Source organism: Juglans regia, chromosome 14 (assembly GCF_001411555.2).
Source record: "Juglans regia cultivar Chandler chromosome 14, Walnut 2.0, whole genome shotgun sequence".
Taxonomy (NCBI): Eukaryota; Viridiplantae; Streptophyta; class Magnoliopsida; order Fagales; family Juglandaceae; genus Juglans; species Juglans regia.
The window spans coordinates 459591-472227 of NC_049914.1; the positions used below are offsets into that span (position 1 = coordinate 459591).

Sequence of the window (12637 nt, forward strand, 5' to 3'; positions counted from 1 at the left end):
CGGTGGCAAGTGAAAAAGAGGGCTTGCACGTATTAGAAACACTAGACCCGCCAACTGAAGCAAATGTCGGTTGGTGCCTGAAATATATAAATATATATATATATATAATTACATGTTGCTTGAGAGAGAGGAAGAGGGAGAGAGAGAGAATGTTCCCACGGGCTCTCCTTTCTTGGAAGACAACGGGCAAGTCTAATCTCTGACTATAGCACTAGCTTTTTCTCTATTTCTCCTTTTCTCATCTACTCGCCTTTGTTCTTTATCTTCTTGGTCTGCAGGGGGTAATTTCTTGACTTTCCATGCTTGCTTTCAGCTTTTCTCTTTTACTATAAGATTACCCCCACCCCCCCTCTCTCTCTCTCACACATTAATATTTATATATTCCTCTGGTTGCTTAGTACCAAACATCCACCTCTTTGTTCTTCCTATCAAATCTTTAACCATGACAGACCCCCACTCCAATTTCTGCACAGGACGGCTCAATTTCATGCCTGATCTCCATCCTCACTTTTCTTCTTTCCCTTCTTATTACGCCAACCCTAGTTTGAATTCCTATCCTTTTTATTCCTGTTCAGACAACATCATAAAGCACAGATCTTCCATTCAAGAGTGCCAATCCTCTATTCCCTCATCACCTTCCTCACCTCCTCTCAAGGAAGCTCTTCCTCTAATAAACAGCTTAAGCCTTACCAGACATGAAGAACACGAGTCCTCAAGTAGTGCAATGGAAGAGGAAGAGGACAAGAACAAGGTTGATGGAGATGAAACTTTTGCCGTAGCCCTACATATAGGCCTCCCTAGCCCTAGTTCACATTCGGGCTCTATGTTGATCTCTCCTTCAGCAGATCATGTGACGGATAAGGAAGGAGGAGTACTTAACGTGATGTCAGGATACCCCTTGGACAGACCCAACCAGAGTCAGTATTGGATTCCGACCCCTTCACAGATTCTCATTGGTCCTACTCAGTTCTCCTGTCCAGTTTGCTCCAAGACCTTTAATAGATACAATAATCTCCAGGTACGCCATTGCATGAATCAAAATTCCCTAAGGCTTAGCTTTTCTTTCTTCGATCTTCTCCCTTTTACTCACTCACCTTCCTCCCTCTTTTCAGCACTCCATGAGTTCTTGTTGTCCTTCTTTGAGCTAGATTAAGGTTTTCCTTGTATTTTGTTATATATATATATATATATATATATATATATATATATATTTCTGTCATCATGTGTATACACACATATATAATAGCTCCAGTACTTTTCTTTGATTTGTTTTACCGTTCATGAAAATGTTCCCCTTATCTTTGGCACTTTGAAGATTGTGTAGCACGCAGTTGCAAGTGTAAGAAAAGAAAATAGCATTGATAAGATCTAGTATATGCATGCTTCAGAAGTTCTGATCCTCTTGATCAAGATCCTGAGCTCACAGTCTGAAGTCTGAACCCTCCAGTCTGTTCAATGTAGTTAAGTAGCACTAAAATTTTGGAAAGACATCTCTTATGCATGCCGGTTAAAACAAACCTGAGATTCAGATGCACCTACACCAAGAGGGCAGGGATGAGACAACTAAAACCATATGGCATTGGCCGTCTCCTTTAAAGAAGAAAAGTCTTAAACAATTTTCAGCCTAGAAGTACGGTACTAAATCAATAACTTTTCGACCAAACAGAAGTCGGTAAAATGTCTGCGTCCAAGTCTCACATGAGTCATGTTACTGAGTCCACAATTGAGAAAGAAAAATAGTTCTTTGTACTGAAAATTCAGATAACACATGCCTTTGTTACTTTTACGACTATTCTGTGGTCCTTGACAGGTTGGAGATTTTAGATTGACAGCATTAATGGTGGAAGTTTATAAGTGGTATTATATTATATTTAACCCAACATATATAATAAGTTTCTGATCAAATATCTTTAGGTGAACGAGGAGAAAAAAAAAGGCGAATCTTGATTTGAAAAAAAGGTGGCTTCAAATCTGAAAAAAAGGAAGAAAGAAGAAAGAAAGAAAGAAAGGCGAATTCAAATTTAAGATAACAAGGGAAACTAAATGGATAATAAGTGATCGGTGAAGTATATGTTTTTTTGAGTAAAAGTGCGCGTCTCTCTTTGCCATCAAAAGTCTGTAACCTGGTTTTAGATGCAGTGATTATCCCATGTGATTTTCAGGACTCTATCTCTCTCTAACAGTAAAAATGCTTTTTTCTTGGCACTGCAGATGCATATGTGGGGACATGGATCTCAATACAGGAAAGGACCACACTCTCTGAAGGGAACTCAGCCGACAGCCATGCTAAGGCTCGCATGCTATTGCTGTGCACCAGGATGCAAGCACAATATAGAGCACCCAAGAGCGAGGCCTCTCAAAGATTTTAGAACTCTCCAAACACATTACAAGAGAAAGCATGGGACCAAATCTTTCATGTGCAGAAAATGTGGCAAGGCATTTGCAGTGAAAGGTGATTGGAGAACCCATGAGAAGAACTGTGGGAAGGTTTGGTATTGCATTTGTGGGTCGGACTTTAAGCATAAGAGATCTCTAAAAGACCACGTCAAGGCTTTTGGCGTCGGTCACGGAGCTTTTGGTATCGATTGCTTTCGAGAAGAGGATGAACCTGCATCAGATAATGAACTTGATTGTGACTCCTCGATGTGAAATTAATTATGAAATCGAGTCTCTTGGTGAATTCTCTGATCATCACTTCATGAACTGGTATTTAGCTGATCTTCTTTTTTAATTATATATATGGCTCAAGACACATGAAAAACTTACTTTATCTATGCCTTCTTTCACTCTAATTAGCTACCTTCTACATTCAATGTTAATTAGCTTCACTTACACTGTAAATTCACCAATTTTTCAATGATATATATAGTACTGCAAGTCTTCCTAACAGTTGTGTGCTAGCTGGATATGTACAAGCGATCGATGATCACTGGCCAGAAGCTTAATCAAGCTTGGGGGTTACGTACGGAGAAATTCCATGAGCAAAATGAAGAAGATAATCAATTAATTAATTCCTAGTCATGTGAAGCTAGCTAGGTTCCTAATTGAATTAAGCATTCTCAAGATGCAGCTTGAAGAATGAAGTCACTCATGTGGATACGTGATATAATTAGTTGTACATGGGGGTACGTACGTAAGTAATGTTCAAGAAAACCCGGCCTTAAATAGCCCATTTACAAATTATATCACTAATGATCTATACTTCTTTTTTTCCATCTTATTTGATATTATTTGTTTATAAAATTTTTTTTGAAGATAAAATATTTCCTAATACGTTAGATTATATTTTATATTATAAAATTCATAAATAAATAAAACATAATATCTTTATGTTTTCAATATATATTATGTCAATATCAATATTTATAACCATAAATAAATTCTAAATTATATATCATCAACCATCATATGAGACTTTTACAAGTCAATTATACGTAGATAAATATATAGTTAATTAGCAATTAAGATGGTTTTAGGAATTTGCTGGGTGATAGTTCAAATGTTTCTAATATTGGATTGTTTTGGGAATGATGCTAAATATATAAGATGTGATGCTTTTTATGAATTTTGATAGAATTTAGTTTTTATTTTAGAAGATAAAACTATTATTCCATCTTCTACATTCCACAGGTAAACATAATTAGTTCATTGCATTCAGATGTCACAATTTCGTTCTTTTGAATGCTAATAATTGTTTTTCAATTAAAGACTTTGGCTACGAAAGAAAAAAACATATTTCTGAATGCTACTAAAATAAACCAATTTCAGATCTTTATACTAAATTTTTATGGTACTTTACGTTATCCTATTTTCAACACATTTTATTTACTATTTATAGTTGTTATTTTCAGGATTTTTTCACACAACTGAGCAAACATGCCTCGCACGTTGTATCATTATATATAAATAAATACATATACGTACTCATAATCCTATAATGAGACAAAGGAAGTGTTTGATAAAAGGTCTCAACCAAGGCATTTGAATTTCAACAGCTCAATATTCTTTTTAACTCTCCAATATAATATGCAATATTATCATAGCGTTTTTTATAGATCACAAAAGCCAATAGGTGGCAATCAGAAAACAAAAAATCTTATTTTAGAATATTCCATTGTTGTGTAGAATTTGTTAGGTCACTGCTGCACCCAAATCTGGTTGTTGAGTAATTCTTAACTATATATCATACCGGAATGGGCTTTGATTCTTCAAAGAGCCTTTTTATCCTTCTGATAGAAAAATTCTCAGTGAGTTCAAGTTTTCATCTTTATTGTTGAATCTGTGCATTACCTTCAACCTACTTCAGTGTGTGTATACACACACATATACACACACGTATAGATCAGAAAGATGAAGTGATAAATTCATACTGGGTAAAAACTAAAATCTTATAGGTAGAGAGTACTGCTCACTTGATCCAGAGCCAAAAATATTATATATTGTTCCAATCATTTTCTAAACAATGGATCAAGACCCTTGAATGATCCGTTTTGCAGAAATTTGCATTTTCATGGGTTGAGCTTTGTGGTTATGATGAACCACTTTTGTTCAATGATTCCAACGCACGAACTATCTTAAACTTTCCGTGGAAATGAAAATCATAGAAAATGATAGTTAAGCTAAGGGTTCATATATTGTATGTACAAGCCAAAAGGCGTAATGATTTCTATGCATAAGAGAGTAGTAAATAAAGGTTTGACTAATCGAGGATGACTAATTGACCTGGGGAAGCTTCGGAGAGGAGGAGAGTGAGATCGAGGAGAATGGAGGGGGGAGATGGAACTGCTATCCGATCGACGGCCTGGGGAAGCTTCGGAGAGGAGGATAGTGAGATGGAGGAGAATGAATTGCAATCCAAATGCGTAGGAGTTCTACGAAACACACTGTCTCATTTTTCACCGTTCGTGCGCAATCCCTGATTCCCTACCCCAACTCTCCTGTATGCCTCATTTTCCATGGTTTAGACCATGCTTTCTTCTTCTTCTTCTCAGATTCATCTTCAGTTGGGATTAATGGTGGCCTGACTGACTTTAGATGCTTTTGATATGGACTTAGTGGAATGTTTTTCTCTGTTGCATCCTAATCCAGCAAAAACATGAGATAAAAGGTGACTAACTGTTTCATATCGTCATAAAAGGAGCTAGGAGACTATATTTATTTATAAGGGAATACAGGAGTATTTTGGACTTAAAAATATGTATCTACTTTTACTCTCATGCTAAAGTTCCTTATGCAAAACAGTGATGTGCATATCATGAAATCATGGATGGTGTAAAACCAGTACTAAAAAAATTACTTTCCTACATCTTACCAAACAGATTTTAGTTACAAGTAACAGATTTTTCTTTTGGTACAAGATGTAAAACTAGATTGGAAGGTATTCTTGGATAAAAAATTTCAACTTCCAAACATAGTCAAGATATCCCCAGCAAGTAGAAGACATGATTACTCACATTATGGATAGACACAATTGTACATACCCACTCTACGTTGCCACTAACATTCAGTATCACACAATTGTACGTACCCACTGCTGCACAATCCACCAACATTCAGTATCACCCAACATTTCCACCAACAAACCAGTTCATAAACCAGCAACTCCAATAGATTTACATTTTAGTATCAAAATAATATAATAGCTCCACAAACCAGTTCATAAACCAGCAAATGAAAATTGCAGTACATTTCAATAGCAGTACACTTTAGTATATTTATGTAGTAGTTTTACACTTCAGTAGCAGTACCCAAATAATTTCAGCAAGTTCAATTACACATCAACAATTTCAGGATATTTTATTACTTTTAATTTACAATAGATGGGAATATGAAGGGTTTAAAAGTTATGAACACGAGAAGACTTCTAACTTTAATTTGCAAAACTTTCCTTTAGAGGATTAGAGAAAATGCAGGATATAATAGATGGGAATATGGAGGGTTTAAAAGTTATGAACACGAGAAGACTTCTAACTTTAATTTGCAAAACTTTCCTATGGAGGATTAGAGAAAATGCAGGATATAAAGCTAGCAAACTTTTACTTGCAAGCTTTTTTATTGGCATAATAAACTTTAATTTGCAAAACTTTCCTTCGGAAGATTTGAGAAAATGTAGGATATAAAGCTAGAAAACTTTTACTTGCAAGCTTGTTTATTGGCATAATAAACAAATTATTATAAAAATACATGGTATTATAGTGATTGTTGTGTGTGTACACCAACTCATAAGTAGCTAATGCCAATAAAATTAAGTATATGGTTTCTGTTAGGCAGAGAGAAACATGTGAAAATGTAAAGATACAAAGATCACCATTTTCAGCTATCAAGAACACAACCGAGTCCCATGCAACCAGTTTCTTGTGGTTCACGAATGTGCTCCACCCAGTTGTCAACAGAGCATAATGGCATAAAAGAGTTTAAGATAGCTAAATAACAAAAAAAAAAAAATTGTGTTTATACCCATATTTAACATCATGTATTTTATACCCATGTTTAACAAAATAACAAAAAAAAAACCAGATCTATCAAAGATATTTCTTCCATTCAAACATTTTCATTATAACAGACCTAAATCAACTAAGTAATAAAAGGAAAAAATCCTAAAAAAATTATTACAGAGAAAGCAAGCCAAGACCAGTACCACTTGTTGCTCCGAGGGTATTTTTTTTTTTTTTACCTTTTTCATTTTCTATACCACACTCCATTCTAGGTTGTTTTCATTTCATTTTCTACACAAATGTTACATAAAAACACAAAACTACATAAAAAAAACTCTGAAAATTTTATCTTTGGAAACTAGAATAACGAAACACCATAGAAAGAGATTAAGGAACCAAACAAATCCCAAAGATTTGCCTCAAAGACGTTGTTACCTCAAGCCAAGACCCGGTGAAGAACCAAAATTTATGGTTTGGAGCTTAAATTTCTACAGAGGAAAAAATAGAGAAAGAGGATAGCGTCGGGCTCCAAAGGGAAGAGAGAAAGAGAGAGGGAAGAGAGAAAATTGAGAGGAAAATTTGAAAGGGAGAAAGAAATTTTTTTCGGATTCACAGGCATAAGAAATGGGAGAAAGGGACACAGGAGATGAAGAAATGGAAGAAAGGAAGAGGAAGAAAAAAACGAAATTGCAAGCAAAAAAGGAAAGAAGTAATTTTGTAATAAAATAATCGGATAAATTATGAATAATGAGTCTTTAAATATGAAGATAAAAATAAATTTCCTGTAGCTCGAAGTTTTAGTTTTCATGTTTGCCGAATTCAATGCCAGCCTTTTCAACACTTGATTCATCAAATTTTGAAAATTCTTTCATTTTAGCGAGCCCAATGTGAGTGCTCTTATATATAGAAACCCAAACTTAATTAGTATATCGCGCGGCCCCATGACCTCATCTGTGTTTTTCACAATTGGCACATTGACATGACAAGCTTCGGCTTTCAATCTTTCTCAATTAAAGCCTCCTGATCAGTAGTTGGAAACTAGGAATTCTCAAATGGGATAAAGATTAAAACGTCTATACGTTCATGCTTCAAGATACATGTTGCAGCTGGAGATGCAGCAGCCCATCTGTCTGGTTCACATGATGACAAAAGAATATATAGATCAATAATAAAGAGTAATGCTCAAGAAAAAGTTTGCAATTCTTCAAATAGAACTTTTCTTTGAAGTACTTGATCTTTTGGGAAAATGCCTATAGGGAACCTCTTGTGTCACAAATTCAAAATCAGAAATCCATCATCGTTTGTTAAAATCTACAACTTTTGGTGCTTCTCACTCTGGGTCGTGTTGATCTCATGCTCAATTGTAAAGCATGTGAATTGTCTCCACCACAGCAAGGAATTGAATTGATGGAGATCATCAGTAGAGTACTGAACGCTCTTGAGTGATTGTTTATAAATGGAGAAACGATGGAGCTGTTGTGTAGAGTATGATGAAAATATGGTTCCATCCTTCATTCTCTATATATCTCGAAGCAGGTATAACGGCTGGCCTCCCGTATATTTAAGCAATACAAGAAGAGCAGACAACACTAATGAAATCGACCTTTGTATATATATCATAATGGACATCAGACCTCGAAATGGTGATCCTTACTCAGGCAGCAAGATTTGTCTTTCTTCAGGCTTCTGGTCCAATACTCACTCATGACTTCAATAACAAATTGAACTCTTGTCTTTACAGGAAGCACTTTCAGAAAAATAGTGCATATTTTCTGCATATGAGCCTGTAAAATTGATAATTTCTTACAATTATCCAAAACCAACAAATATATATCCACATTACAGTGCTTCACAGACTCAGTATCCCAACTACAGGGTCGCCCATTCGGATCCATCTTCAATTACCCTAATCAATTCAATTCATTCTGTCTTTCCTCTCTTAATTGCAGTCCTCGATTCGAATCATTTGAACCGAAGTAAACCAAAAATGCAAGCAAAATGAAAGTTTAGCAACAAAATTAATTATCATACAATAGAATTAGTATCTCAAATTGGCACACGATAACAAATTTGACCTTACATCAGTAACCAAAACCTTTTTCCCCTGACTCTCATAATTCCCCTTTGGCCACCACCCTCGAAGTAAACTAAAACGATCCAACAGTCTTGAAAGACTCATGAACATGCTTCAACATGTCCAGGTCCTTTTTCCACTCTGGCGCAGGCGCATTAACAAAATGCGCATAAAGCTTATTATTTGCACAAGTTACCGAGATCAAACTGTGCGCACCCACCCCATCAATCTCGTACACATAATATACCTGGCCATTATCGTCCTTCTTCTCCTCGGAAGTAACGCTGTTGGCGCTGGCTATCAGATCCTGCAAATCTACGTCCGATAACGCCAAGTTGTTCAGCACCGCGTCCTTTGGCGCTAGCTGACGAAACCCAGAAAGGAACGTGAGGTACTCTCGCTCCGACCTCTTCTTTGGGTTGTAGAACTCGCTGTCGGTACCATTGGTTCCCTTCTCGACCTTTGAGACCAAGCGCTCCTTCCAACCTTCCGGCACGTCGTAGACATACTCAGCCGAATCTTTCTTGCTCGAGTTACCGCCGTAGCCTCCGTAGTTAGCTGCGCTGGCGGCGGTGCCATAATACAGGTTGTAGGTTGCGGCGGGGGAGTCAGCTAGTGAAGGAGGAGGGGTGCTTAGGAGTGTAGTGGCAAGGGCTGTGGCGGTGAGTGCGGTGGTTAAGGTGGTTAGGGATGGTTTGGAGGGTGGGAGGGGAACGTGGGGCTTGTTTACATATGGTTTTGTGGTTGGGGCTGTGCTGGTGGCGGAGGAGGAGGAGGAGGATAGGGCAGAGGGGGAGAATATGGTGGCCATGGAATTGGATATGTAGGTGTGGTTCTGGTTTTGTTTTGTGTTATCTCAATTGAAGTTTTAAAGATTTTCCTTATCCATTGTCGAGGAGATCTTGTGTCGGGCTGCAAGCATATTGATATTACTTGGCAATCGTGTTGGGGCAGGGAGCCTAGCTAGCCTACTACCTAGTCAATATTGCTTCAAAGAAATCCTATAAATACAAATTCATAAATTTCGGTAATTTTATAGGATGGTTTAGATTTATTTTACAATTAAATTAATTTTATAATCTAATATACTAAGTAAGTTCATATTAATTTGTGGGGTTATAATGCTGGACAGAATATAAGTTAGGACAGAATATAAGTTATTCTGACGACTAGTTAATCAATAAAAATTAAAGATTGATATTAAAAAAAATATGCAAACGGTGACAAACCGTAGTGAAAATATTAATTAATGGTAAAATTCAATTTTTTTTTTTTTATGGAACTCACAAACCGGATTTAAATAACTTCAAAATTTAAAATTATATTGACTTTTTTATAAATGTGAAAATCTAAATTATTGTATAAAAATTAAATACATAATAAACAATAATCCTATAATAAATTCAACTAAAATCGAAATGAAAATCCATTCTAAGATTTGAAACCATATATTTACCAACAATGTAAAAATAAAAGTAAATAGATGATTTGGAGGATAAAACAACTAATATTACCTCAGTTAACGTCGTGTTTCACACATCCTTGGGTTTAGCTCCAACAAATCAGGTCTTCTAAAATATGCCATGCACAAAGAATAATATACTCCGGTTTTGAGATGATGGCTTTAGGACCGAGAGCTTCCGATGTTAAAGTCAGTAATTGTTCTTGGAGTGTAATAAATAAATAATAAAGTTTAGGGATTATAGAGCGTTTCCTTGTACCTGAGATTAACTATTTATACTATAGGTCTGAAGAGTAGATCACGCCTGCTTTCATGAAGTCTAGGTTCCTCGTACTATTCAATTTGTTAGAACTTTTAAATGCGGTGTGACTCTACAACGAGCCCATTAATGTGGCATGGTTTTGTGACAACGTCATTAATGTGACGTGTTAGCCGGGTGGCGGAGGCATTAATGTGGCGTGGTTCTCCAACCTTCTCCTCTTAGTCTGTCATTTTCTTGGTTCGTTCGTGTATTCTCTATCAGTAGATCGACGACTCTTTGTATATCACACCTGCTGTGTAGGTGGGCACTTGATAACTAGATACTACTCGATGGACCTCAAACCGACGAGTCTCATCTCTTGTTGCACAATCCCTCCTATAGGTCACGCACAGAGGGTTCTCCTGTGGGCCGGGTTTGTTGCTTTTGGGTTGGGCCTTGAGGTGAAAATCCCCTTACAAACCCAATCCGAGAAAGATATTAACCTTCTCTTTTCATATTTGCATAAATTCACTTTTTAAAGTAGTTCAACGCAATTGAAGTGAAATCTGAACTGGGATACCCCATATCAGTATGGGTTGGTGAAGCCTAGACCCTAGCCTACCACGTAGTCAATATTGGTGATGCAGTTTATAATCTAGTATTTTTCAAGATGAATGATATAGATACAAAGAAATTCTAGAAAAAAAATTTATAAATTAATATGACTTGATTTACTTTAAAATAAAAATAGATTTACAATATAATAAATTATATTATGATATGTCGGTTTATGAATTTATTTTTATAAAAAAAATTGTAGCTAAATTAACACCATTTTACACAAATATGCTCATTTTACAATATTGTTACGAAATATATTGTGAAAATATAGTGTGTATCGTCACTCTTCCAAGTATTTAAACATGCTACCAATAGTCATCTTACAGCGCCAAACACCCTAAAGGTTCGTAGAAAAGACGGTCACATGGAGATGATGATTGCATTTTGATTTTCTTAACATGAAAGGGGTGGTGCTGCATGATGTATATTCTAGAGTGAGAAATAATATTTACAGTCTTGAGTATATAAATATTGTGCAGTCACTTTGAAAAAAAAATATATATAAGACTCACATGAAAATAAATTAATTTTTTAATAGTGGACTCTACTTTTTTTCAAAGCGATTGCATAATATTTGTACATTTGCACGACTATATGTAGCATTACTCTTATACTTGACTCCATTGCATGGATCCGTAATCACTAGTCATTGAAATATTTGGTATTAGCAAAGATGATCAATATTGTCATTAATAGAGTCACTATGAGTTCTCATAAGTAGTTAACGGATATGCAGATTAGTACAGATACTATATCTTTCTATATATATAAAGAACCTATGAAACAGAATTTTATTATTTTAACAGAAATTTCTTGTTTTAACAGAATATGCTGGTTTTTATTAAATTTCCATCCATTTATAACAATTACATAATACATGGATACAATTGTATTTTCATTTACATTCTGTTTATGGCTACTTTTATGATTTCTGTTGGTTTCTATTCTACTATTAATATATTTAAATATGCTAATAAAACAGATTTATTATAATAATAATCATGGATTCAATTTCCAATTTAAAAATATGTTATAATAGGAAAATAGATTTATGTAGATTTATCTTTTCGTATTCATTATAATAGGAAAGCATTATAATAATTTACAAATAACCTATCTTTCAATAGCTTTTAAGATATATATTAGTAATAAAATAATAAGATATATATACTTTATTTTTATTTTAATAAAATATATTAGTACTTTAAATTACGTATATGTGCCTCAGGCACGTAACATCTTACTAGTATATATATATATAAAAAACAATATTGTAACCTGTTTCGATTCCTTTTTGTATTGTTTTATTTTAATCTGGATTTTGAGGGCGATGTCGGCTGTACTTAAGAGCTTCAAGTATTCTACGGTCTACCGAACAGATTCAAGCATTAAGGTTGAGTACCACTTCAATTGTTGGGAAATTACAATAATCTTTCTCAAATTATTACAAAATTTCTAATCATTTCCAAACTTCTAATTTCGATAATTGCCCCGCTAAACTACTAAAAATTTGTAAAGTGCTCCTTTTATTTTCTTTTCTTTTTAAACAAAAGATAACAAATATATTTTTTTTTAAATTTTAAATAAGTTATTTTCATATTTTCACCTTTTTTATTTTATTTATTTTTTCCTGAATTTAGTTTTTCTTTTCAATCAAAAGTATTTAGGTTAACTTTTTTTTTTTTTTTTCTTTTGAGTGGGTGAATGACAGACCATTGTTCCGGCCCATCCAAACGAGCCCAATTTTTGGCTCAAGGAAGTACGAAAGATATTTGTAATTATAAATTATATAATCATCATATAAT

General features: G+C 34.8%; 2 protein-coding genes across 4 annotated transcripts; one reads left to right on the forward strand and one right to left on the reverse strand.

Moving 5' to 3' along the window:
* The first annotated feature begins 289 nt into the window (after positions 1-289).
* On the forward strand, positions 290-3164 carry LOC109001536 (zinc finger protein WIP2-like). Of its 3 annotated transcripts, none has more exons than XR_001997887.2 (3): positions 290-1018; positions 2212-2706; positions 2902-3164. XR_001997887.2 is itself a non-coding variant. In XM_018978870.2 (2 exons), the coding sequence occupies exons 1-2, from the start codon at positions 443-445 to the stop codon at positions 2647-2649; spliced, it is 1014 nt and encodes a 337-aa protein (XP_018834415.1). In that variant the 5' UTR covers positions 290-442; the 3' UTR covers positions 2650-2789. The 3 variants fall into 3 exon arrangements, 1 of the variants encoding a protein (XP_018834415.1); XR_001997888.2 differs by having other exon boundaries at positions 2870-2903; XM_018978870.2 differs by lacking the exon at positions 2902-3164 and having other exon boundaries at positions 2212-2789.
* Positions 3165-8422: 5258 nt separating this feature from the next.
* Positions 8423-9479, reverse strand: LOC109001538 (thylakoid lumenal 19 kDa protein, chloroplastic). Its single transcript, XM_018978871.2, has one exon. The coding sequence runs from the start codon at positions 9317-9319 to the stop codon at positions 8582-8584; it is 738 nt and encodes a 245-aa protein (XP_018834416.1). The 5' UTR covers positions 9320-9479; the 3' UTR covers positions 8423-8581.
* Positions 9480-12637: the final 3158 nt, after the last annotated feature.

What these genes read in the sequence shown, in the direction of transcription:
- LOC109001536 (XM_018978870.2), top strand. Translation starts at nt 443, where the DNA reads ATGACAGACCCCCACTCCAATTTCTGCACAGGACGGCTCAATTTCATG. An exon ending in ATAGATACAATAATCTCCAG is followed by an intron (nt 1,019 to 2,211) that starts GTACGCCATTGC and finishes TTGGCACTGCAG; the next exon opens with ATGCATATGTGGGGACATGG.
- LOC109001538 (XM_018978871.2), bottom strand. Translation starts at nt 9,319, where the DNA reads ATGGCCACCATATTCTCCCCCTCTGCCCTATCCTCCTCCTCCTCCTCC.